At 40.7% G+C, this 27,409-nt stretch overlaps 1 protein-coding gene and 1 pseudogene across 2 annotated transcripts; one reads left to right on the forward strand and one right to left on the reverse strand.

Annotated features, from left to right (window-relative positions):
* Positions 1 to 9,403: 9,403 nt before the first annotated feature.
* LOC311129737 (glutathione S-transferase omega-1-like) lies at positions 9,404 to 20,102 on the forward strand. Its single transcript, XM_084162157.1, has 7 exons — positions 9,404 to 9,602; positions 9,696 to 9,751; positions 10,854 to 10,962; positions 11,092 to 11,314; positions 13,141 to 13,242; positions 19,003 to 19,109; positions 19,565 to 20,102. Exons 2-7 carry the CDS (start codon positions 9,724 to 9,726, stop codon positions 19,713 to 19,715), a joined length of 720 nt encoding a protein of 239 aa, XP_084018283.1. The 5' UTR covers positions 9,404 to 9,602; positions 9,696 to 9,723; the 3' UTR covers positions 19,716 to 20,102.
* A 5,032-nt stretch (positions 20,103 to 25,134) lies between these two features.
* Positions 25,135 to 26,723, reverse strand: LOC311113713 (inositol 1,4,5-trisphosphate receptor-interacting protein-like; annotated as a pseudogene). Its single transcript has one exon. The product of its transcript is annotated as an inositol 1,4,5-trisphosphate receptor-interacting protein-like (transcript).
* Between the last annotated feature and the right edge of the window lie 686 nt (positions 26,724 to 27,409).

The raw sequence follows: 27,409 nt of genomic DNA on the forward strand, positions 1-27,409 counted from the left end.
ACACAGGGAAGTGAGGGCATAAATACACAGGTGAACAGATAGACACTGGTGACACCAATAGCATGATGATTAATCCAGAGTGTGAGTGAGGAGGTGCCTAAGGTTGTCGGAGGATGACACCTAGTGGGTGGCTCCGGAACTGCGAACCCCTCCTGTAACAGTAGGCTATACTCCTGTTGTAAAGATAAGCAATGTGCTTAATATTAGGAAAGTTGAGAAATAAATATATTAGGCCTAGCCTATAGAAAGCTGATGGGATCCTCCTCTTTTAATAGAGGCCATCACTCTGTTTTCTAGCGCAATTACATAGCCTATAGAAATATTGCGCAACATGAGCTCATGGGCTCTCATGAAGTGTTTGATTAGATTTTCGATTACATTTGGTCCCCTGTAGCTCAGTTGGTAGAGCATGGCGCTTGCAACGCCAGGGTTGTGAGTTCGTTTCCCACGGGGGGCCAGTATGAAAGATGTATGCACTCACTAACTGTAAGTCGCTCTGGATAAGAGCGTCTGCTAAATGACTAAAATGTAAATGTGAAAATTTGCATTGATGTCAGAGTGATTAGAGGGGCAACAGAGTGCTGAGTACTAGGCAGTTAGCAAGTTTGGTAGGCTACTAATGTCTATCAACAGCATCAGAGCTTGGAGAAGCCTAATTACCATGACTAAGCGGTCACGTGGAATTTGACTGCCTTCATGACTCGTGACTGCTGGTGTGGCGGTAATACGGTCACAGCAACAGCCCTAATCGCATTTGCGAACGAATGTAAGCCTACTATTCCTAGTGTGATGAGTAGATTGGATAGTCATAATGTAGGCTATTAATGAGCGTGTAGTGGCAAAGGTCTATAGGCTATATTAGATACGTTTCTTTAATAAACATTTTATGCAATTCTACTACACTTTATATGACTGGAGACATAAGCAGAATCTTTTTTAATATGACGGTAGCCTAGGCCTACTCTGCTGACGCTGACAACAGATCAATAAAAACGACCTTGTCTTGAATGCAACCATGTAATCTAGGCCTATGAATAGGGGTCATGGCTAGAAGGGATCCAGCTTTTGTCAAAATTAACGTAATTGTAGCTAACCGTAAGCCTTTTCCTAACCTTAACCCAATTCTCCTAACCTGCTATGTTAATTCTCCTAACCTGCTGCGTAAGTTCTAACCTGCTACGAAAAGTCAATTTGACAAAAGCTGGATCCCTTCTAGACATGACCATGAAAAGGGAGACACAAATTGTACAATATGATGTCCATATAGCCTGGAGGAGGACATTATTGTAAAACAAAACTCAATGATCAATGATCATGAGGAAGGTGAGGGATCAGCCCAGAACTACACGGCAGGACCTGGTCAATGACCTGAAGAGAGCTGGGACCACAGTCTCAAAGAAAACCATTAGTAACACACTATGCCGTCATGGATTAAAATCCTGCAGCGCACGCAAGGTCCCCCTGCTCAAGCCAGCGCATGTCCAGGCCCGTCTGAAGTTTGCCAATGACCATCTGGATGATCCAGAGGAGGAATGGGAGAAGGTCATGTGGTCTGATGAGACAAAAATATAGCTTTTTGGTCTAAACTCCACTCGCCATGTTTGGAGGAAGAAGAAGGATGAGTACAACCCCAAGAACACCATCCCAACCGTGAAGCATGGAGGTGGAAACATCATTCTTTGGGGATGCTTTTCTGCAAAGGGGACAGGACGACTGCACCGTATTGAGGGGAGGATGGATGGGGCCATGTATCGCGAGATCTTGGCCAACAACCTCCTTCCCTCAGTAAGAGCATTGAAGATGGGTCGTGGCTGGGTCTTCCAGCATGACAACGACCCGATAACACACAGTCAGGGCAACTAAGGAGTGGCTCCGTAAGAAGCATCTCAAGGTCCTGGAGTGGCCTAGCCAGTCTCCAGACCTGACCCAATAGAAAATCTTTGGAGGGAGCTGAAAGTCCGTATTGCCCAGCGACAGCCCCGAAACCTGGAGAAGGTCTGTATGGAGGAGTGGGCCAAAATCCCTGCTGCAGTGTGTGCAAACCTGGTCAAGACCTACAGGAAACGTATGATCTCTGTAATTGCAAACAAAGGTTTCTGTACCAAATATTAAGTTCTGCTTTTCTGATGTATCAAATACTTATGTCATGCAATAAAATGCAAATTATATACTTAAAAATCATACAATGTGATTTTCTGGATTTTTGTTTTAGATTCCGTCTCTCACAGTTGAAGTGTACCTATGATAAAAATTACAGACCTCTACATGCTTTGTAAGTAGGAAAACCTGCAAAATCGGCAGTGTATCAAATACTTGTTCTCCCCACTGTATCTCAGACTGGCCAATAAAAAGAAAAGATTAAGATGGACAGTCTGAGATATGGCTTTTTCTTTGCAACTCTGCCTAGAAGGTCAGCATCCCGGAGTCACCTCTTCACTGTTGACGTTAAGACTGGTGTTTTGTGGGTACTATTTAATGAAGCTGCCAGTTGAGGACCTGTGAGGTGTCTGTTTCTCAAACTGTTACCATTGCTGTTTTTGCTAAGATGATGCAATGAATGTTCAATGAAAGATTGAAAATAAGAATAATCAGCTGCATTTCTTAAACCAGAAACACTCTCAGAAATACAGCACACATGTCAAAGACACTGTATGTCTGAGCGAGTACTCATTCATTTCATTCCCCTCCCTCAGTCACTACTTTCATGAAAGCACTTATAGCTACAGATCACCGCAAACTAGATAACCTCCAATTCAGTGGTGTAAAGTACTTAAGTAAAAATACTTTAAAGTACTACTTAAGTAGTTTTCTGGGGTATCTGTACTTTACTTTACTATTTCTAGTTTTGACTACTTTTACATTTACTTCACTAAATTCCTAAATAAAATATGTACTTTTTACTCCAGTATATTTTATCAAATACATTTACTTTTGATACTTAAGTATATTTAAAACCAAATACTTTTAGACTTTTACTCAAGTAAAAGTGAAAGTCACCCAGTAAAATATTACTTGAGTAAAAGTCTAAAAGTATTTGGTTTTAAATATACTTAAGTATCAAAAGTAAATGTATTTGATAAAATATACTGGAGTAAAAAGTACACATTTTCGAGTAATCTTCTAGTAATTTTCTATTAAGGTATCTTTACTTTTACTCAAGTATGACAATTGGGTACTTTTTCCACCACTGCTCATGTTATGCTCATGTTATGGTTATGCTTGTAATCGTTAAGGACTGGGGAGTTGTTCAGGATAAAAATGAAACGGAATGGAGCTAAGCACAGGCGAATATCTGGTTTAGTCTGCTTTCCACCAGACACTGGGAGATGAATTCACCTTTCAACATGAAATGACCTAAAACACAAGGCCATACAGTGGGGAAAAAATGTATTTAGTCAGCCACCAATTGTGCAAGTTCTCCCACTTAAAAAGATGAGAGGCCTGTAATTTTCATTATAGGTACACGTCAACTATGACAGACAAATTGAGAAAAAGAAATCCAGAAAATCACATTGTAGGATTTTGAATGAATTTATTTGCAAATTATGGTGGAAAATAAGTATTTGGTCACCTACAAACAAGCAAGATTTCTGGTTCTCACAGACCTGTAACTTCTTCTTTAAGAGGCTCCTCGGTCCTCCACCCGTTACCTGTATTAATGGCACCTGTTTGAACTTGTTATCAGTATAAAAGACACCTGTCCACAACCTCAAACAGTCACACTCCAAACTCCACTATGGCCAAGACCAAAGAGCTGTCAAAGGACACCAGAAACAAAATTGTAGACCTGCACCAGGCTGGGAAGACTGAATCTGCAATAGGTAAGCAGCTTGGTTTGAAGAAATCAACTGTGGGAGCAATTATTAGGAAATGGAAGACATACAAGACCACTGATAATCTCCCTCGATCTGGGGCTCCACGCAAGATCTCACCCCGTGGGGTCAAAATGATCACAAGAACGGTGAGCAAAAATTCCAGAACCACACGGGGGGACCTAGTGAATGACCTGCAGAGAGCTGGGACCGAAGTAACAAAGCCTACCATCGGTAACACACTACGCCGCCAGGGACTCAAATCCTGCAGTGCCAGACGTGTCCCCCTGCTTAAGCCAGTACATGTCCAGGCCCGTCTGAAGTTTGCTAGAGTGCATTTGGATGATCCAGAAGAGGATTGGGAGAATGTCATATGGTCAGATGAAACCAAAATAGAACTTTTTGGTAAAAACTCAACTCGTCGTGTTTGGAGGACAAAGAATGCTGAGTTGCATCCAAAGAACACCATACCTACTGTGAAGCATGGGGGTGGGAACATCATGCTTTGGGGCTGTTTTTCTGCAAAGGGACCAGAACGACTGATCCGTGTAAAGGAAAGAATGAATGGGGCCATGTATCGTGAGATTTTGAGTGAAAACCTCCTTCCATCAGCAAGGGCATTGAAGATGAAACGTGGCTGGGTCTTTCAGCATGACAATGATCCCAAACACACCGCCCGGGCAACGAAGGAGTTGCTTCGTAAGAAGCATTTCAAGGTCCTGGAGTGGCCTAGCCAGTCTCCAGATCTCAACCCCATAGAAAATCTTTGGAGGGAGTTGAAAGTCTGTGTTGCCCAGCGACAGCCCCAAAACATCACTGCTCTAGAGGAGATCTGCATGGAGGAATGGGCCAAAATACCAGCAACAGTGTGTGAAAACCTTGTGAAGACTTACAGAAAACGTTTGACCTGTGTCATTGCCAACAAAGGGTATATAACAAAGTATTGAGAAACTTTTGTTATTGACCAAATACTTATTTTCCACCATAATTTGCAAATACATTCATAAAAAATCCTACAATGTGATTTTCTGGATTTTTTATTTATTTTGTCTGTCATAGTTGACGTGTACCTATGATGAAAATTACAGGCCTCTCATCTTTTTAAGTGGGAGAACTTGCACAATTGGTGGCTGACTAAATACTTTTTCCCCCCACTGTATCTACACTGTAGATTACCAAGTTGCTTACCAAGAAGACAGTGAATGGTCCTGAGTGGCCAAGTTACAGTTTTGACTTAAATCTACTTCAAATTCTATGGCAAGACATGAAAATGGTTGTCTAGCAATGATCAACAACCAATCTGACAGAGCTTGAATAATTTTTAAAAGAATAATGGGTAAATGCTGAACAATCCAGGTGTGGAAAGCTCTTAGAGACTTACCCAGAAAGACTCACAGTTGTAATCGCTGCCAAAGGTGCTTATACAAAGTATTGACTCAGGGGTGTGAATAGTGATGTAAATTCGATATTTCTCTAATTAATTTTCAATACATTTGCAAAAACAAATCTAACATGTTTTCACTTTTCATGGGGTCATTACGGTGTGTAGATGGGTGAGATAAAAATCGATTTAATCCATTTAGAATTCAGGCTGTAACACAATAAATTGTGGAATAAATCAAGGGGTATGAATACTTTCTGAAGGCACTATATATTACAGATAGGCATAGCTAACATAAAATAGTATCTAACCCAACAATTGTAAATACATTCTACATGAGAAAGATACTTAACCAATAGAGTGTGAATATAATATGACATCTCACCTCGTAGACCCTTGTTTTTATTTCAATAGAGAGAGAGAGCTCTCTAGACTGCCAATCTTGAGATCTTCCTATAAAACATCATAGCAAGAAAATAGCAATGACATGTAATGTGCTGTCTTACCTGGTATATAACAATATCAGATTTCACCTTCCTCTCAAAGAGCTTGGTCAAGGTTTCATCAAACCCCTTAATAGCGTCCATGATGGAAGTCTGTAGTTTCTTAATTTCAGCTTCCAGAGTCTGGAACAAGACAATGACAACTGAACATGTGAAGTATACCAAGTCAGGGTCCTATTATGATGGTATATTTATTTTGAATATAAAATTGAAAAGCAGATGTTTTCACAAAAAAATCACACCTTTCTGTACTCATCCTGTTCCTCGTTCAGTTATTTGGCTTTCTTCTCATACTCTTTATAGATCTGTTTCTCTTCCTCTATCCTCTGAATATCTGGTTTGGATACAATGAACTCAGGCTGAGGCACCTCCTACATGTTAAAAAGCACAGGGTCAAAAACACATTCAAACACATCTCTACAATCTGTTTAATTTAAAATACTTTTTTTCCCCAGGACAATCCAATCTAATACATGTTTATCATGTTAACTGAACATTTATTCAATGTTAATTAATATTGGGTATTAAAATCATATTCATATCCATATTTCAAATCCATTCATTTTTCATTTTGACAACCAATATACCATTCTCAAGATGTCCTCTTTTTTTTTGCTTGAGCACTCCACCCACCATTTCATCCATAATGTCAGTTTCAATGGGTGCCCAAGTGAATAATATCAACATCAATTCACACTGGATTCATATTGAGAAAACAGCTCACAGTTTTCACAATGTATCAGTGAGTGAGTAAGACCTTGATTGGGTTAGCAATGGTTTATTGGCTATTAGAATGACCAGTTTGAATGAACATTAAATGTGTAGGAGATTGATTTGGGAGAGGGAAAGGTAGGAAGCAAGTGTGACGGTACCTTGGCCGCCAGCTGTCTTTGTTCCTCCGTTTCATTCTTCTTCTCCTCTTTCTTTCTCTGCTCTGGGGTAAGGTTCCAACCAACTCAATGCACCAAGTACACATGTCGATCAGGAGCTCTACCCGGGGCAGTCCCGTTAGTTCTCTTATATACAGACAAGTTATATTTGCATGATTTAGCATTATTCATAATTAATGAATCATTAACGTTTGCTTCCTTCATGTGACCGACCAATACTGGGTCATGCATGTGACAGACCAATACCTCATGTGGCTTCATCTCTCTAAGCTGAGACCTTGAAACTGAGATATCCCTTTCTCAAAACAAGGTTCTGGGTGTACTGCCAAATTGTGGAGATACTGATAGTGAGGATTCGTTCATTCAGTCACTTGCATGAACACAGAAATTGTTAATTAGAAAAGCACATTAATAGAACACAGAAATTGGTTATTAGAAAAGCACAAACTTAAAATGTTCATCACAGTACTTTTCAAATTGAATAATTTTATGTGCAGTAACTTGTGTTTTGGTGGAAATCCAAACCATTAAAGTAGGTCAATAACAAACAAACGGTTTCAGTCCTCCACAGACTGTGCCCTCCTTGGCCGCTCGTTGTCAGACCGGCTGGGATGTTTTGGAAGAGAATGAGTGGCATGTAAAAAACTAAACATATCGCATGGGGCTATTGCCAATGAAGGAGTGCAAAATATGCAAAATCTCTAGCAATTGCACTGTGACTAAAGGGACATACAGCTCATTCAATCTTCCTCATACTCTCTATTCTATGAAGTTAATCCAGCTCCTGCTGTGTCTGCACCTTCAAGGTGTCGTTTTTCACCTCGTGTTCAGAGTGGAAGGCATGATGTAAAGCCAACAAAACGCACAGTCTCAAAAAATATCAGTTGCTGCACCTTTGAAAACGATCTCCTTTTGGTTGTGACTCTCAAGTTATAGCTTGCCCTTTGACCTTCATGGAATCCCAGCATTCTCTTGAGGATGCCACGATCCCAGCATTCTCTTGAGGATGCCACGCAGGTAGCACTTGGCTAGGTTCTCCAGCTCAATCTCATTTCGGACCTGAAAGGGAGTCAGTCAAAGAATACCATCTCACCCTGTGTATGTGTGTGTGTGTTTTACCCTGATGACCTACTGGTGTTGGCTTCATTCTGTTTAGTATCCCTATACTGTAAGTATATTAGTGGATACATTTATCATGACTACCTGAAAAACAGTACATTGTTTTGCCAGTATATAGGTCAACAATGACTCACCTGAACTGTATGATGGTTATTATATATTTCACAATACATCAGATATCAAATTACACCCAACTAAATCCTTCACTACTCAACATGATGGGACTTGAATGGAATACATCAAACACATCACCCTACACCTGAGGTGCACACAAAATAAAAAAATTATTTAAAAAAATAAACCTTGTAATGGCACAGTGGCTGAACTTTACCCAATTCTTGCTGTTTCCATGTTATGTTACTAATTGTACGTATTCTAAACCCACAACACAATACATGCCACACCTTTGATATCAGTTCTGTGTTATATACAATCTTTTTTGGGTGACACAGCACCCAACATTTCTTCAAAAATTTTATCTGCCTTGCTACCATTCTGGGCATGAGCTTTTCACACTATAACGGATAAAGTTAATTGAGATGTTGCAATCACCAAGGAAAAATGTGCCAACAGCAGTTGGATTAAACTTTGTTCACATGATATGTCAATAGGACCTGACACAGCTGTTTGTGATTCAGGTATTGAAGAATGTGTTAAATGTCAAGGGCAACACCAATATTTCCCCCACCAGTACTGGGGTACTTAGTCTCACAACCAGTCTTTGAGTTGGATTAAACTTTGTTCACACAATATGTCAATAGGACCTGACACTTGTATTTGAGATACAAAACACAGTAAACCCTGAATACACTAAAGTCAGCCATCATACTGAGAATAGGGTTCTCTGATGTCATCACACTCTCCTGGGATTTGGCTATAGTCTGGCTGTACTGTGTAGCTGCATTCGCTTTGCCAGCACCGGCCATTTTCAGCCTTCATGGAGAAAAAATGTCAAAATTAAAGTAATCCAATGCATTATAATGAGAGAAAGGTTCTCCTTGTAATAGTAGAAATTGTGAAAATTTTATAATGATCTAACAATCTCCGAATGTTAATAAATCAGGCTGGTGTCAAATTTCACATATTCATGAACTACAGTGCTCTCTGGTGTTCAACACTGCATTGCATTCAGACTTGCCCCCGTTGCTTTACCTGAGTCTTGTACAGACCAGAGAGACGTCTTTCAGGCCAGTGGTGATCATGGTATGGCTGTCTGAGGTAATGGAGAATGTCCTCACCCCTCCCAGCCAACACGAGTGGCACTGCATTTGAACATCTTGTACATGACAGTTACAACATACTCAGGTTAATAGCGTTACGAGTGATTATAACACAAACATAATGTAATGTTATCATTCCTTTGTTCTCACAGATTTGCTCTTTTAAGATTCACTCTCTTTAGAACAATACTACATGTATAATACAATACTGTTTTTTTTCTGAGTTATATAAAGCTTTAGGTGTGATCATTGTCAGGAGGAGATGGAGACAGTGGAACACATTCTATTTCAGTGCCGAAATATGGGAGGGAAAGGGATAAATTGTTATTAGATTTGAGGAGTAATGGGGTTGAAGAGCCAAGATTAAGTGAACTGCTGGGGAAATCTTCAGGGGATGTAGTATTTCATTATGTATTTCGTTTCCTTAGGGAGATGAGAATATTGGGTAGGATTTAGACCTTCCCTGTCTCTGGTCCACACTCTAGTCCAGTTGGTGGCGGTAATGCACCTCAAAGTTGGTTGCCAACCGCCATTTAAAATTCACAGAAGAAGGAGAAGAACGAGTTCTAAATCCGACACGCACAGGGAAGTAAATTACTCGACTGTCAAATCCACACAGATTTCGAAAACCTGACAAAGTAAGACCAGACTAGAACGTTAGTGAAGAAAATACCTTGGTAAGTATTACATTGTAGAAAACGTGAACAAAGAGTGTTTGCATTTCATGTTTGTATGCAAGAAGTGTGTATGAATGTGTTCCTTTGTTTCAGTTTGAGACTGAGTAACTGCTAATCTGCCATGGCCTCTGAAAAATGTTTTGCGAAAGGTAAGAAAGACAATTTCTCAAATCTATTTGTCATGTGTTGGTCATGGCTAGGCTATTCGTTGCAGCTAGCTGTATTTTCTACCCTTGTCGTTGACTCATATGGGTCATTCTACGAATAGAATGCCTTATGGGTAGTGTAATTCTGTCAAAAATAACTATTTATACAAATGTGTATATTCTGTCATTAAGAGCACATGTTCAACTTTGGGGACAGGGTTGACGATTTCATATTTCATGGTGAATGGAAGTTTGTGTGCAACAGGGAGGGGAATTTAATGCAATATTTAACAACAATATTTGAAGTTGTTAACATTTTTAGCCTAGGCCCTATATGTATATATCTTAGTTATGGGTAACAGGGTTGACGTGTTATGCTCGTTTATGTAAATGAATCACTTATTGCATTAAATAAATAATCTTCAGAGATGACTTTGTCAAAGCAATAAAATAACTAGGGCTTTACAATGATGGTGAAATGTTGGGGTTAAGTGGGTTAAAATCTTCCTAGAAGTTGGACAAAGATAACATTGTTTAGTTAGAACATATGTGATCCAACTGTTAAATTTAGTGTTTTATCAAAATGTGCACACATAATGTCTGAGGGGACATAAAAAGTGCTATTTGTGGATTGACACCTATGACAATGCATGGTCCAAATGATATTTTGCACAGTCATCATGACTACTGAATGTTCAAGGAGGGGCTGTTTACATTACAAGATATCTTGACATATGACCTGATTTGGTCCTGGCATTTTGCAAAGTCACCATGATCATGATGTGCTTCCTGTAGCCTAGTACTCTTACAGTTCTGCAAAATCACTGTCACTGGATTATAGGGCTCTTGGTTCACAGTATCACCGCAAGGGCTTTAGGCATTCTATTCACAAGATCATGTAAATGCATGACCATATCTGATGATGACAGCAAGGATCAATTGGGAAAGAGTAGAACACACATCCCATGGCAAGGCCTATATGCTGAATAGCCAAACAGGCAGTGAATGTTTATCAGCAAAAGTAAGGAATCTACACACTGCAATAAACCAAATCTTAGATCTTTATTGGGTTTAATGAGTGGACATTATTTCCTTTATTATACAGGAAGCTCTGCTCCTGGCCCGGTGGCCAAAGGTCAAATCAGGCTCTACAGTATGAGGTTCTGCCCCTTTGCCCACAGAACCAGACTAGTGCTTCATGCCAAGGGGATCAAGTAAGTTGCTACCAGTACCAACACAATCTTAAGGAGTTTGTGTTGTTAGTCGTTTCACACAAGAGCCTCCCTAAATTTCACCAAGATTATATTAAAATCATAATCAATTGACTTTGTATTTTGTTTTAGGCATGATACTGTCAATATTAATTTGAAAGACAAACCTGAGTGGTTCCTTAAGAAGAACCCTCTTGGCCTGGTTCCGACATTGGAGACTTCGAGTGGTCAGGTGATCTACGAGTCACCAATCACCTGTGACTACCTGGATGAGGTTTACACAGACAAAAAACTGCTCCCAGCTGATCCTTTTCAGAAGGCCCAACAGAAAATGATGCTGGAGAATTTCTCCAAGGTATGCTCAGCTCTCAAAACAATAATAATATTTTACTCTCTGTGAAGGAAATATGTTTTAGGTACAGTGCATTTGGAAAGTATTCAGACCACTTGACTTTTTCTACATTTTGTTACGTTACAGCCTTATTCTAAAATGGATTCAATTGTTTTTCCCCCTCATCAATCTACACACAATACCCCATAATGACAAAGCAAAAACAGGTTTTTAGACATTTTTGCAACTGTATAAAAAATAAGACTGTAGCTCAATTGGTAGAGCATGGCGCTTGTAACGCCAGGGTAGTGGGTTCGATCCCCAGGACCACCCATACGTAAAAATGTATGCACACATGACTGTAAGTCGCTTTGGATAAAAGCGTCTGCTAAATGGCATTATTATATCAGCACTTTGTTGAAGCTCCTTTGGCAGAGATTACAGCCTTGCGTCTTCTTGAAATGATGCTACAAGCTTGGCACACCTGTATTTGGGGAGTTTCTCCCATTCTTCTCTGCAGATCCTCTCAAGCTCTGTCAGGTTGGATGGGGTGCGTCGCTGCCCAGCTATTTTCAGGTCTCTCCAGAGATGTTCGATCAGGTTTAAGTCTGGGCTCTGGATGGGCCACTCAAGGACATTAAGAGACTTGTCCCGAAGCCACTCCTGTGTTGTCCTGTTGGAAGGTGAACCTTCGCTCCAGTCTGAGGTCCTGAGCGCTCTGGAGCAGGTTTTCATCAAGGATCTCTTTGTACTTTGCTCCGTTCATCTTTCCCTCGATCCTGACTAGTCTCCCAGTTCCTGCTGCTGAAAAACATCCCTGCAGCATGATGCTGCCACCACCATGCTTCACCGTAGGGATGGTGCCAGGTTTCCTCCACATGTGTCACTTGGCATTCAGGCCAAAGAGTTCAATCTTGGTTTCATCAGACCAGAGAATCTTGTTTCTCATGGTCTGAGAGTCCTTGAGGTGCCTTTTGGCAAACTTCAAAAAGGCTGTCATGTGCCTTTTACTGAGGAGTGGCTTCCGTCTGACCACTCTACCATAAACGCCTGATTGGTGGAGTGCTGCAGAGATTGTTGTCCTTCTGGAAGGTTCTCCCATCTCCACAGAGGAACTCTGGAGCTCTGTCAGAGTGACTATCGGGTTCTTGGTCATCTCCCTGACCAAGGCCCTTCTCCCCCGATTGCTCAGTTTGGCCGGGCGGCCAGCTCTAGGAAGTATTTTTGGTTCCAAACTTCTTCCATTTAAGAATGATGGAGGCCACTGTGTTCTTGGGGACCTTCAATGCAGCAGAAATTTGTGCCTCAAAACAATCCTTTCTCAGAGCTCTATGGACAAATCCTTCGACCTCATGGCTTGGTGTTTGCTCTGACATGCACTGTCAACTGTGGGACCTTATATAGACAGGTGTGTGCCTTTCCAAATCATGTCCAATCAATTGAATTTACCACAGGTGGACTCCAATCAAGTTGTAGTAACAATTTTCTAAAAACCTGTTTTCGCTTTGTCATTATGGGGTATTGTTTTTATTTTATCCATTTTAGAATAAGGCTGTAACGGAAATAAATGTGGAAAAAGTTAAGAGGTCTGAATACTTTCTAAATGCACTGTATGTCTCCGTAACTTCGCTACTTCTCAGGAAGATTTTGGTTCTCATCTAAAATAATGAGCTATAAAGTTATTACCATTGCCCACAGCACCTAAAATAGTCATGCATAGAAATAGCTTCTTTTTTTTGTGCTTTGTCTTTTGCTTTTGAATGTACATCAGATATAGACCCAGATACTTTACCAACAGTACAGTTTGGATTCCATATACATTTTACCCTATTCTAAATGTATTTGTACAGATAACACCATATTTCTACAAGATACCAATGGGGAGAAAAAATGGAGAAGACATTTCAGTACTGGAAGGGGAGCTGAAAGAGAAATTTGTCAAATTGAATGAAGTAAGTCACTACAGACCAGGGTTTCCATTATGAAAATGTGGCGCTGGACATTTGACCGGCAGCATTTTAATTTACCGGACATTTGAGAAATGTACCATAACCTAATTAGGGTGTCCACCCACGGTGCTCAGAATGACAGTCACATTTTAGATTATGGTAATTCATCTTAACAGAACATGCAAGTCAAGGATGCAATGACGTGTGTCCTTACCGCACTCTTTGAAGACGTTATAATAACTGTCCATGTACTTTTCCTTAGCCACCAAGATGAGTAATGAACAGCAAAATAACTAGCCTACACATAGGTGGCGCGTGAGTTTCAAGTTTGGGGAATCACATTTTCAAACTTCATAATAAAGCATTCCACGCATCATCGCATTTGCAGACTTACACTACCATTTAAAAGTTTGGGGTCACTTAGAAATTCCCTTGTTTTTGCAAGAAAATAAATGTTTTTGTCCATTTAAAATAAAATAAAATAAAATAGATCAGAAATACAGGGTAGACATTGTTGATGTTGTAAATGGCTATAAGACTGCTGAACAATTAATGAAATGGCCACGCGGACTATTTACATTGACCCCCCCCCACACTTTTTGTTTTTACACTGCTGCTACTCGCGGTTTACATGTACAAATTACCTCGACTAACCTGTACACTCGCACATTGACTCGGTACCGGTACCCCCTGTACATAGCCTGGTTAGTGTTATTTATTTATTTTATTTTTTACTTTTGTTTATTTAGTAAATATTTACTCTTTCTTTAACTACATTGTTGGTTAAGGGCTTGTAAGTAAGCATTTTGGTGGTAAGGTCTACACATGATGTATTCGGCGCATGTGACAAATATAATTTGATTTAATTGCCTAATATTCGTGATGTGATGAGTAGATTGTATAGTCATCATTTTGGCTAATAATATAACTTGATCACTGTTCGCCAAAAATACAGTTCAATGCATAGCTGAGCGCGCATAGCGTAGAAGCCTGGGCTATAGGCTATTTCAGATATGTTTCTTCTTTCTTTGCATGGGAAAAACACTTCATGCAATTCTACTACACTTCATATGACTGGAGACATTAGTAGAATATTTTTTAATATGACAAATTACAGGGTAGCCTACCTACTCTGCTGACACTGACACACTGGAGGAGGAAATTAATGTCCAAAAACAAACTTTTTTTAAGTGGCACTGACCCAACAATGATAGAGTGAATATGCGCTGTGCGCACTCACCGGGGATATGGCCGATGCTCTCCGCTGGTGCCAATAAGATAGGCCATGTGTCAAACGCATTCCACCGATGGCCGAGTGACTGCGGGTTTTCGCTCCTCCCTTGTACTTGATTGATGAATTAAGGTCACTAATTAGTAAGTAACTCCCCTCATCTGGTTGTCTAGTTCTTAATTGAAAGTTGTTGTTTTTGACACCACTGCTATAGGCCTACTGTTGTTCACTCAATTAAGTTGAGAATTTATAATTAAAAGGCAGATTAGAGTATTTTCTTTGTCTTCTCTTTACTGCAATAGCCATTTGCTTTCCAAACTATGTTTTCCCACGATTAAATTTTGAAATATTGCGATATGCCTGGCTGGGCCTCTCTATTTTTCACTGACAGTCGCAACTCCACAATCTATTTACCGCGTGCACAGTGCCCAAATTGCGTGCTGCCTTTCCTTCCGACTGTAGGCAATACGATTGAAAACAATCCACAACTAGGTTAGGGGAAGCTAATGATCCTCTGTGGCCAAATCGTGCTTTAGTAATGCTGTTTTGAATGATTGTATTTATTTCTGTATAGACAGGAGTAGGCTAATTAGGCTATATAATTTTGGCAATTTTAATTCAATTGATTTAGGGAAAGCTTAGCTTCCCGTAGCCTTATGGATGTGCCACCTATGTTAATCTACTATTCCCCCATAGTAGAAAAGTTTACCTATTCTGTTGGTCAGCTTGTCAAGAAAGAAATAGCCCAAACTGACTCAGATCACAAATTCACACAACCAGTAGGCTTAGGCTACATAAAAAAAAAAACGTTAAACAATTAATCTGATGCAACAGATCAGAACGTTTAGCTTAGATTTTGATAAACTATTATTTCTTAACATTATTAGCACAGCAATTTGCACAAGGCAGTAGGCTATGCTCGAATGTGCATTTCGCTACCGGACAATGAAAGAAAGTTGAAACCAATAGAATATGAGAGAAATAGGCTACTGGTTTCAATGGCATATGGAAGTCTTTATAAAATAATTTCCTCCGCATATAGTCGGATTTTGAAGCAAGGTAAAACATGCCTCATAATATGTAGAAGGGCTGTCCCCGACTAAAAAATATATATTGGCATATTCACTGTTCTTTTGACCAATTAACATTTTTAAATGTGTAATTTTCCATATAGACACACCCTATGTGTTTTAATAAAGTTAACTATACACATTGAGCTTGTCTGAGGCTTAAAGCTTACGGTTTGATGAAGTAAGACAAATGCCTCATGAGGGTGCCAGAGATCTAGATAAGCAGAAGAAAATAACCTTAACCTGACCCAACTATTCTCCTCCTGCTCCTGCTGGCTTTCGCAGATTCTGCCATTACTCACCTGAAGTTGCCGGTAATAGGCTACACGAGGAGTCGGCAACCTTTCTCATGTTGTTTGCCAATTTATCTTACCATTTCTACTGATCTGTGTGCCAGTTATGGTTTTCATATGCACATTTTCGTGAAAGTTTCATTTAATTTATAATAACGTCTTCATATCTCAAAATCATTGTCATTTGGTTAATCAACATTTTATCCAAATCTAGATGAAAAATGATACAAACCTAAAAATTAAGTTATATTGCCATTGCCAACCATGTAAAAATAGCCTACATAAATAAAAACATTGCAGCCTGCAGGTAGAAAATATCCAGATAAAAATATCCTATAAATCACATTGGCTACACATGGCCTGTCTGCAACGAACTTGAAACATTGTATCAACTATTAAGTTGGTTCCAGCCCCGAAGCTTGCGCTAGCAACATTGTATAAAATATTCTGGGCCCTCGAGTTTCTCCGCCAGTGAGCTTGGGACAGACACAGCATACTTCTTGCACTTCACGGCGCAGTATAGCGCTGTTGTCAAGGAAGTGAGTGTGTGTTTATACAGGATGTACCATCGCCAACTACCGTCAACCAACCATGTCAATGCAGAGCTATACAGAGCCTTCTGCATTCTTACACAATTTGAGAGGCACATGGCGATGCGGTACAGAGCTCGATTTGGCCTCTGCATGCCTCTGGAGGCTCCGCAATTGCGTCACACCCTCCATATGGAGCCTCAAACATTTTTGGATCAAGCATAAATTGGCTTTTAGTCTAGGCCTCTGCAATGAATTAGTTAACTGAAATATATATTTGTTACTGCTCGACTAAAACAATCTCGGGCGACCAACAGCCTAACGACTAGTCAACTAATTTGGGTCAGCCCTAATATGTAGTAAAACATTCAGGTTTCAAACAATTAAGTAGCTACAGTGGCTTGCGAAAGTATTCACCCCCCCTTGGCATTTTTCCTATTTTGTTGCCTTACAACCTGGAATTAAAATGGATTTTTAGGGGTTTGTATCATTTGATTTACACAACATGCCTACCACTTTGATGGAAAATATTTTTTATTGTGAAACAAACAAGAAATAAGACACAAAAACAGAAGACTTGAGCGTGCATAACTATTCACCCCCCCCAAAGTCAATACTTTGTAGAGCCACCTTTTGCAGCAATTATAGCTGCAAGTCTCTTTGGGTATGTCTCTATAATCTTGGCACATCTAGCCACTGGGATTTTTGCCCATTCTTCAAGGCAAAACTGCTCCAGCTCATTCAAGTTGAATGGGTTCTGCTGGTGTACAGCAATCTTTAAGTCATACCACATATTCTCAATTGGATTGAGGTCTGGGCTTTGACTAGGCCATTCCAAGACATTTAAATGTTTCCCCTTAAACCACTCAAGTGTTGCTTTAGCAGTATGCTTAGGGTCATTGTCCTGCTGGAAGGTGAACCTCCGTCCCAGTCTCAAATCACTGGAAGACTGAAACAGGTTTCCCTCAAGAATTTCCCTGTATTTAGCGCCATCCATCATCCCTTCAATTCTGACCAGTTTCCCAGTCCCTGCCAATGAAAAACATGGTGTTCTCGGGGTGATGAGAGGTGTTAGGTTTGCGCCAGATATAGCGTTTTCCTTGATGGCCAAAAAGCTCAATTTTAGTCTCATCTGACCATAGTACCTTCTTCCATATGTTTGGGGAGTCTCCCACATGCCTTTTGGCAAACACCAAACGTGTTTGCTTATTTTTTTCTTTAAGCAATGGCTTTTTTTCTGGCCACTCTTCCATAAAGCCCAGCTCTGTGGAGTGTACGGCTTAAAGTGGTCCTATGGACAGATACTCCAATCTCTGCTTTGGAGCTCCTTCAGGGTTATCTTTGGTTTCTTTGTTGCCTCTCTGATTAATGCCCTCCTTGCCTGGTCTGTGAGTTTTGGTGGGCGGCCCTCTCTTGGCAGGTTTGTTGTGGTGCCATATTCTTTCAATTTTGTAATAATGGATTTAATGGTGCTCCGTGGGATGTTCAAAGTTTCTGATATTTTTTTTTTATAACCCAACCCTGATCTGTCCTTCTCCACAACTTTGTCCCTGACCTGTTTTGGAGAGCTCCTTGGTCTTCATGCTGCCGCTTGCTAGGTGGTGCCCCTTGCTTAGTGGTGTTGCAGACTCTTGGGCCTTTCAGAACAGGTGTGTGTGTATATATACTGAGATCATGTGACACTTAGATTGCACACAGGTGGACTTTAACTAATTATGTGACTTCTGAAGGTAATTGGTTGCACCAGATCTTATTTAAGGGCTTCATAGCAAAGGGGGTGAATACATATGTACGCACCACTTTTCCGTTATTTATTTCTTAGAATTTAATTTTTTTCACTTCACCAATTTGGACTATTTTGTGTATGTCCATTACATGAAATCCAAATAAAAATCAATTTAAATTACAGGTTGTAATGCCACAAAATAGGAAAAACGCCAAGGGGGATGAATACTTTTGCAAGGCACTGTATATGTTTTCAAAATGCCCACTGCCTCCAGCTCATTGCAAAGTGGTGTGTGATGCGCTGTAGCCTGCCTACTCTTGCTAAGCATTTGAATGGCGAATGGGAAGCGCGTTTCAATTACCAGTTGAGAATTAAAGAGTAGCTCTTTTTTTAGTCATGGTCAAAAATATTTGTAAAATATGATTGTGTTTAGAATTGTTGCGCAATGATTGGGCTTATAAAAGCTCTGTCTGACAGATTTTCTGCTCCAAGGCTCTGTCTGTATGCTGTGTGCGTGTGATAAATAAGCTACATAACAAATATACACACACACCAGTTTAATTCCATTAAATTATGCAAATTAAACAGTGACTAGTCAAATGTATTTCCATCAATGTATAGGCTAAAAAGCCTTATTTTGCGATGGGATTTTTTTTCTTCTCACGGTTGTCCAGTGCCAATTTTATTTGTTGGCTTTATTTAATTTTACGGCCAAAAGCCGGCTATTACCGGCTAACGGAAACCCTGCTAGACATAAACATTAACAACACATATTACTACTGTTTTAGGGATTTACCTTGATTACATCCAGATTGAAATGTTTTGAAAGTTTAAGTCAATTTATTATCTTAATAGTTTACAATGAGATGGCATGATTTCACGTGTCTCTAAAATACTGAACTTTTGTTTTCAGGATCTTGTCAATAAGAAGTCCACGTTCTTTGGTGGAAATGCAATCACAATGATCGATTACATGATGTGGCCGTGGTTTGAGAGGCTGGAGATCTTTGAGTTGAAGCAGTATGTATCCATTCTAAATTAAATATAATTTTGTCTTTCAGTTTAAGGCATCTCAAACCTAGAAATCCATAGCGATACTGTGATGTGGGAGTTGTGGAACACTCTTGAGACCTAGGCATGTATTCCCAAAGCATCTCAGAGAAGGAGTGCTGATCTAGGATCAGGTCCCCTCTGTCCATATGATCTTATTCATTATGATTTAAAAAATCCAAAATTGATCCAAGATCAGCACTCTTACTCTGAGACGCTTTGTGAAAACTGGCCCTAGTGTGTGAATAGCAGTCACCAAATTCCTCCACATTATTGCATCTCTAATAGGGTTTATGAGATCCATAGTCCTCTTGCTTGTGAGATTTATTTAGTTTGGTTCATAACCAAAGTGCATTGTGAGTTACTCACGGACTCATTAGTCTCATTTCCAAAATGCAAATAAATGTCTCATCTCTAATTTCCAGCTGTCTGGTTAGTACCCCTGAGCTGAAGAAGTGGACAGAGCACATGTCCGATGATCAAACTGTCAAAGCCACCATGTTCCCCACTGAGACCTACAAGGCCTTTTACAAGACCTACGTCGACGGGAAACCCAATTATGACTATGGCCTGTAGATATGTGGCACTTAACCCTTGGCCGTCCAGTTTCCTGATGTTAAATTACTCTCATTTTATATTCCTGCTAAGGTAATTGGGGCATTAGATGTACATGTCAATACAGTTGAGCAGCTGTGCATCTCATACAAAACTTTTATGAAAGTTTATTTCTGTCTAAAATGTCCTTTCCTTTGTTTATATTTCATATGGAACATGTATGGTCTGATTACCAGTGTATTGAATGGACCCAATACAATGTATAATGATTATGTAGTTTAGAACAAGTGGTAGATCATAATAAATGTTGGTGGAACTATTTGAATAATGTATGTTATGGTTGATTTCTATGATGCATTGTCCACACACAGCGTTTTATCTTTATGTAATAAAGACGGCACAACAAGAGTTCCGGTATTTTTATATTGGTGTGCTGAAATCTGGAAGTGAAATAGTTTTTTGATCGTCATCTGCATTATCTTCTTTTCACCACTAGTCTTGACATTAACATAGACTGTACTTGGACAGGCCCGTGAATAGAGGGTGGAGTACTACCATGGAATAATATCATCTCTTTGTGGAATTATGAATGCCACTGTCTTGCCTGTCACGAAGCTAAATCAATAATGGCTAAATCCGTAATGTCACGTAGCTAAATTATGACGCAAGTAATTAACAGTCCATCATACAAATTGCCAAAAACTGGAAGATGCCTTCAGCATTTATGAATAAACACTGCAAATTAAAAACATGCAAAGTTGCTAAAAGTACATTTTGTGTTAAAATAGGCAAGTTACAATGTGTATGAGAGGTACTGGTAATACAAAACCTATACAACTTCATAAAAAAATATATATACAGTGGGGGAAAAAAGTATTTAGTCAGCCACCAATTGTGCATGTTCTCCCACTTAAAAAGATGAGAGGCCTGTAATTTTCATCATAGGTACACATCAACTATGACAGACAAAATGAGAAAAAAAATTCTCCAGAAAATCACATTGTAGGATTTTTTATGAATTTATTTGCAAATTATGGTGGAAAATAAGTATTTGGTCACCTACAAACAACCAAGATTTCTGGCTCTCACAGACCTGTAACTTCTTCTTTAAGAGGCTCCTCTGTCCTCCACTCGTTACCTGTATTAATGGCACCTGTTTGAACTTGTTATCAGTATAAAAGACACCTGTCCACAACCTCAAACAGTCACACTCCAAACTCTACTATGGCCAAGACCAAAGAGCTGTCAAAGGACACCAGAAACAAAATTGTAGACCTGCACCAGGCTGGGAAGACTGAATCTGCAATAGGTAATACTTTTTATCCCCACTGTATATATATATATATATATATATATATATATATATATATATATATATATATATATATATATATATATATATATATTTGCGAGAAGAAGAAAAAAACATATGGGGGATTGGAAGTGATGCAGACAATTACATTGATGGAAGGTACAATCTGCAATATTAAAGCTGATCTACCCCCTAAAAAATTACTATATTTTCCAGATCTCTATATATACAGTGGGGGAAAAAAGTATTTAGTCAGCCACCAATTGTGCAAGTTCTCCCACTTAAAAAGATGAGAGAGGCCTGTAATTTTCATCATAGGTACACGTCAACTATGACAGACAAAATGACAAAAAAAATCCAGAAAATCACATTGTAGGATTTTTTATGAATGTATTTGCAAATTATGGTGGAAAATAAGTATTTGGTCAATAACAAAAGTTTCTCAATACTTTGTTATATACCCTTTGTTGGCAATGACACAGGTCAAACGTTTTCTGTAAGTCTTCACAAGGTTTTCACACACTGTTGCTGGTATTTTGGCCCATTCCTCCATGCAGATCTCCTCTAGAGCAGTGATGTTTTGGGGCTGTCGCTGGGCAACACAGACTTTCAACTCCCTCCAAAGATTTTCTATGGGGTTGAGATCTGGAGACTGGCTAGGCCACTCCAGGACCTTGAAATGCTTCTTACGAAGCCACTCCTTCGTTGCCCGGGTGGTGTGTTTGGGATCATTGTCATGCTGAAAGACCCAGCCACGTTTCATCTTCAATGCCCTTGCTGATGGAAGGAGGTTTTCACTCAAAATCTCACGATACATGGCCCCATTCATTCTTTCCTTTACACGGATCAGTCGTCCTGGTCCCTTTGCAGAAAAACAGCCCCAAAGCATGATGTTTCCACCCCCATGCTTCACAGTAGGTATGGTGTTCTTTGGATGCAACTCAGCATTCTTTGTCCTCCAAACACGATGAGTTGAGTTTTTACCAAAAAGTTCTATTTTGGTTTCATCTGACCATATGACATTCTCCCAATCCTCTTCTGGATCATCCAAATGCACTCTAGCAAACTTCAGACGGGCCTGGACATGTACTGGCTTAAGCAGGGGGACACGTCTGGCACTGCAGGATTTGAGTCCCTGGCGGCGTAGTGTGTTACAAATGGTAGGCTTTGTTACTTTGGTCCCAGCTCTCTGCAGGTCATTCACTAGGTCCCCCCGTGTGGTTCTGGGATTTTTGCTCACCGTTCTTGTGATCATTTTGACCCCACGGGGTGAGATCTTGCGTGGAACCCCAGATCGAGGGAGATTATCAGTGGTCTTGTATGTCTTCCATTTCCTAATAATTGCTCCCACAGTTGATTTCTTCAAACCAAGCTGCTTACCTATTGCAGATTCAGTCTTCCCAGCCTGGTGCAGGTCTACAATTTTGTTTCTGGTGTCCTTTGACAGCTCTTTGGTCTTGGCCATAGTGGAGTTTGGAGTGTGACTGTTTGAGGTTGTGGACAGGTGTCTTTTATACTGATAACAAGTTCAAACATGTGCCATTAATACAGGTAACGAGTGGAGGACAGAGGAGCCTCTTAAAGAAGAAGTTACAGGTCTGTGAGAGCCAGAAATCTTGCTTGTTTGTAGGTGACCAAATACTTATTTTCCACCATAATTTGCTAATAAATTCATTAAAAATCCTACAATGTGATTTTCTGGATTTTTCTTTCTCAATTTGTCTGTCATAGTTGACGTGTACCTATGATGAAAATTACAGGCCTCTCTCATCTTTTTAAGTGGGAGAACTTGCACAATTGGTGGCTGACTAAATACTTTTTCCCCCCACTGTATATATATATACACACACACAGTCATGGTCAAAAGTCTTGAACGACACAAATACTAATCCTCACAAAGTCCGCTGCCCCAGTCTTGATGATGGCATATCTCCAGAATGTCATGAAGAGTGATCAGATGAATTGCAATTAATTGCAAAGTCCCTCTTTGCCATGAAAATGAACTTAATCCCCAAAAAACATTTCCACTGCATTTCAGCCCTGCCACAAAAGGACCAGCTGCCATCATGTCAGTGATTCTCTCGTTAACACAGGTGAGAGTGTTGACGAGGACAAGGCTGGAGATCACTCTGTCATGCTGATTAAGTTAGAATAACAATAGCTTTAAAAGGTGCTTGAAATCATTGTTCTTCCTCTGTTAACCATGGTTACCTGCAAGGAAACACATGCCGTCATCATTGCTTTACACAAAAGGGGCTTCACAGGCAAGGATATTGCTGCTAGTAAGATTGCACCTAAATCAACCATTTATCGGATCATCAAGAACTTCAAGGAGAGAGGTTCAATTGTTGTGAAGAAGGCGTCAGGTCGCCCAAGAAAGTCCAGCAAGCGCCAGGACCGTCTCCTAAAGTTGATTCAGCTGCGGGATCGGGGCACCACCAGTGCAGAGCCTGCTCAGGAATGGCAGCAGGCAGGTGTGAATCTGCACGCACAGTGAGGCGAAGACTTTTGGAGGATGGCCTGGTGTCAAGAAGGGCAGCAAAGAAGCCACTTCTCTCCAGGAAAAACATCAGGGACAGACTGATATTCTGCAAAAGGTACAGGGATTGGACTGCTGAGGACTGGGGTAAAGTCATTTTCTCTGATTGTTTGGGGCATCCGGAAAACACCTTGTCCGGAGAAGACAAGGTGAGCACTACTATGTCATGCCAACAGTAAAGCATCCTGAGACCATTCATGTGTGGGGTTGCTTTTCAGCCAAGGGAGTGGGCTCACTCACAATTATGCCTAAGAACACAGACCTGAATAAAGAATGGTACCAACACATCCTCTGAGAGCAACTTCTCCCAACCATCCAAGAACAGTTTGCAATTGTTGACACGTATTTTAAAACTGATAATACTTTATCTTAAAAACAACTATTCTACAAAGTATGATGTGCTCTTCTCTAGAATACAAATATACAGAAATAATACCTATTCTTCATATCAAAATATACTGCTCTAATTTTGTGAGGAGAAAAACTGTTTTTGTAAAGAACCTTCATTCAGTTAAATATAATTGCACTTTTGAAACAGCCATACTGAAATAGCAGTTAGAGTACTGTTACTACTCTGAACAAAAATATAAACGCAACATGTAAAGTGTTGGTCCCATGTTCCACATGCACAAAAAGCTTTTTTCTCTCAAATGTTGTGCACAAATTTGTTTACGTCCCTGTTAGTGAGCATTTCTCATTTATCAAGATAATCCATCCACCTGACAGGTGTGGCATATCAATAACTGATTAAACAGCATGATCATTACACAAGGTGCACATTACACCTTGTGCTGGGGATAATAAAAGGCCACTCTAAAATGTGCAGTTTTGTCACACAACACAATGCCACAGATGTCTCAGGTTTTGAGGGAGCGTGCAATTGGCATGCTGACTGCAGGAATGTCCACCAGAACTGTTAATAATTGAATGTTAATTTCTCTATCATAAGCCGCCTCCAATGTCATCTTAGAGAATTTGGCAGTACGTCCAACCGGCCTCACAACTGCAGACCACGTGTATGGCGTTGTGTGGGTGAGCGGTTTGCTGATGTCAACGTTGTGAACAGAGTGTTCCATGGTGGCGGTGGGGTTATGGTATGGGCAGGCATAAACTACATAAGCTACAGACAACAAACCCAATTGCATTTTATCGATGCCAATTTGAATGCACAAAAATACCGTGACGAGTTCCTGAGGCCCATTGTGCGGCCCATTTTTTTAAAGGTATTTGTGACCACAGATTCATATCTGTTGGTCACAGTCATGTGAAATCCATAGATTAGGGTCTAATGAATTTATTTCAATTGACTGATTTCCTCATATAAACTGTAACTCAGTAAAATCAATGAAATTGTTGCATGTTGCATTCATATTTTTGTTCAGTATAAGAACACTGGTAACTTCCTTGAGGGTTTTGGAAGCTGCTACAGCAAGACCAACCAAAACGTCCATCTCAAAATAACAAAGAAGCATTGTTCATCTCACTTATTTTCAGTGCCTAGAGAAATGTCTTAAAGCTGTAACATAAATTTGTGACTAATTATAATGGAGAATACCTCCACTCACTTCAGTGCATCAAAAAACAGTCAATTACTCAGACTGTACTGTTGAGTTGAGTCTGTGGTGAGTTGTTGTATACCATTTTGTAACAGAGACGTGTACTCCTGAATCAGAACAGGAGCATTCCTGACTGAGCATCTCCTGGAAACGCAGAAGCGTGTCCGCGTAAAGCGCTCTCTGTAACACCAGTGGCCAGAAAAGATTGATGGTCTCCGCCGTGCGGAATGTTGCGGGAACCCGGACTTCTGGTGGAACTTGGCTGTTACCTACCAGAGCATGACAGAGTCTGTTCTCCTGAAGACTCCTGTGCAGGAAGCCTAGCATGTCCCATAGCTGGTGCTCCAGACTCTCAGAGCCCCAGCTAGACAACTCCTTACTCAACAACAGGTGCAGCAGGGTTGTTTTCAGGTGGTAGTTGGTCAGAGTACACCCTTTAGACCCATCTGTTTCTTGTGTAGGAAAGTGACGATCTGAAGGCAGTGGAGGTGGCAGGAATTTTCAGGCAGGCTTTTAGCCACGTTTGAGCAGATTCCTCTCATAGACAGCAAATGAGAGGGGCCAGTAGGTGTCTGAATAGGTGCTGCTGTCAGAGGGGAAGTGTGACACAAAGTAAGCATCTGTGTCCTCTAGTTGCACGACGGGGATAATGTTAATCACAACTACCTTTCTTGAGCGGAATCGGACCTTCAGGGCTCCAGCTTCATCCAGGTTGCGGAAAGTGAGCTCAAACTCGTACTTGTGAGAAATCTGTCCTCAGGCTTTTGTCAGAGAGATCTGGAACCATTTCATGACCTGGTCCTTGGCCAGATGAGGCGTGTTCTTGGAGCACAGAAGGTCGTCCGGGGTGTGGTCAGCTCTGGGCTTCTAATTTTTGACATGCAGCAAGCATAGCATGTCTTCACCCAGGTTGGCAGAGCCACAGAGACAGCCGTCCTCATTCTCCCCAATCCTCGTCACCTTGATCCTGCCACAGCCCTGCATGTCCAGGGGCACATCACTGGAGGGGCTGCACCACAGCTGGAAGGAGTACGGCTCCGGTGGGTTGAAAGGGACGATGAGAACACACATCAGGGGCTTGCTCATCCGCCACGACTCAAACATGCTCCCAACGCCCACAAAGACCTCCACCTCCATCTCAGCCTCCCTGTCACACAAACTTCTCAGGGACTCCAGCAGGTCTTCTGTGAAGCTCTTAACAAATTCCTGCACCCTCCAGTTCTCATGGGCCGAGGTGTGGATGCATTTCTCACAGAAGCCGTTTAGGACTCCCTTATCGAGCATAAGTGTCTTGGAACTGATGGATCCACCCTCAACAAACCAATCCTTATCATCAGCATCTCGAGTTTCCATGTCTGCCAGATCCTGCCGACACACGTCGATAGTGAAGAAGATGACCAGTGAGATGGCGCTCCAGAAGTACCAGCCGTAGCCGTCCTCCGAGCCAGGGTCCTGCTGCTCCTGCTCCAGCCGCACCTGCTCCAGCTCGAGCCTCTCCTCATGTGGGCCAGCAGCACATCGTCCTGCTCTGGGAGGGTGGTGTTCTCCTGGGGGAACAGCAGTGGGTGGTTAAAGATGGCCGCTGCCACCACCAGAAACACCCACACCATGGCCCCCTGCATCCTGGCTCCCTAGGCCTCAGGGAGGATACAAAACCACAGTGTCACCCCTCACACCAGCATCTCATCGACTCTGATCATGCCTCAGCCCAACACCTGAAGAACAAATAGATAAAAAATATGTTATGAAATGTCATTGCAACTTTTATATTGGATATCATAGCTATTCAGATTGAGAGCTCTTTTACTTCTTCAAACAAGTTGCTATTGGGTATTGCTTTTGTGTAATGTGTACAGTACATTGCAAGGTAATTCAGGAGAATCATGACACACAACCATGTGTTAACTCTGTGAGCCTTCTTGAGGCAGCAGTATGCCCCTCTAAATATAAAGAGAGCAGAGTGACTCACTGTTGACACAATATTGAACTGTGTGCCATGGAAGGACGTAAGATATCCTTTTGAAAAAGCGTTTTTGAGGGAATGCAACCTTCTCCGATAACCAAACATAGCACTGATTGCATTGTATCTGTCAAGAATTTGCTTCCAGTAAACTATTCAAGGAAAAGCCTTACAAAATGATTTGGCAAATTCCCAATTCATTTTACTTAGTGTAAATGATAGTCAAAGATAAATACTATTGCAGTGCGGTATTAGGTCAGATGATGTGTCCTGAAAGGGGTAAATAGCTGCACAGTTCATGTAACTTTGACTCTTGTAATTTCTTCATGAAACATTTTGGTTGTGTTT

The sequence above is a fragment of the Coregonus lavaretus genome (genome assembly GCF_964263955.1).
Source record: "Coregonus lavaretus genome assembly, chromosome: 1".
In the NCBI taxonomy this organism is placed as follows: domain Eukaryota; kingdom Metazoa; phylum Chordata; class Actinopteri; order Salmoniformes; family Salmonidae; genus Coregonus; species Coregonus lavaretus.

Excerpts from the sequence above, each read along its gene's own strand:
- LOC311129737 (XM_084162157.1), top strand. The coding sequence starts at position 9,724 with ATGGCCTCTGAAAAATGTTTTGCGAAAG. Across the intron at positions 10,963-11,091 it reads CTTCATGCCAAGGGGATCAA|GCATGATACTGTCAATATTA; the intron begins GTAAGTTGCTAC and ends ATTTTGTTTTAG. Across the intron at positions 13,243-19,002 it reads AATTTGTCAAATTGAATGAA|GATCTTGTCAATAAGAAGTC; the intron begins GTAAGTCACTAC and ends TTTTGTTTTCAG.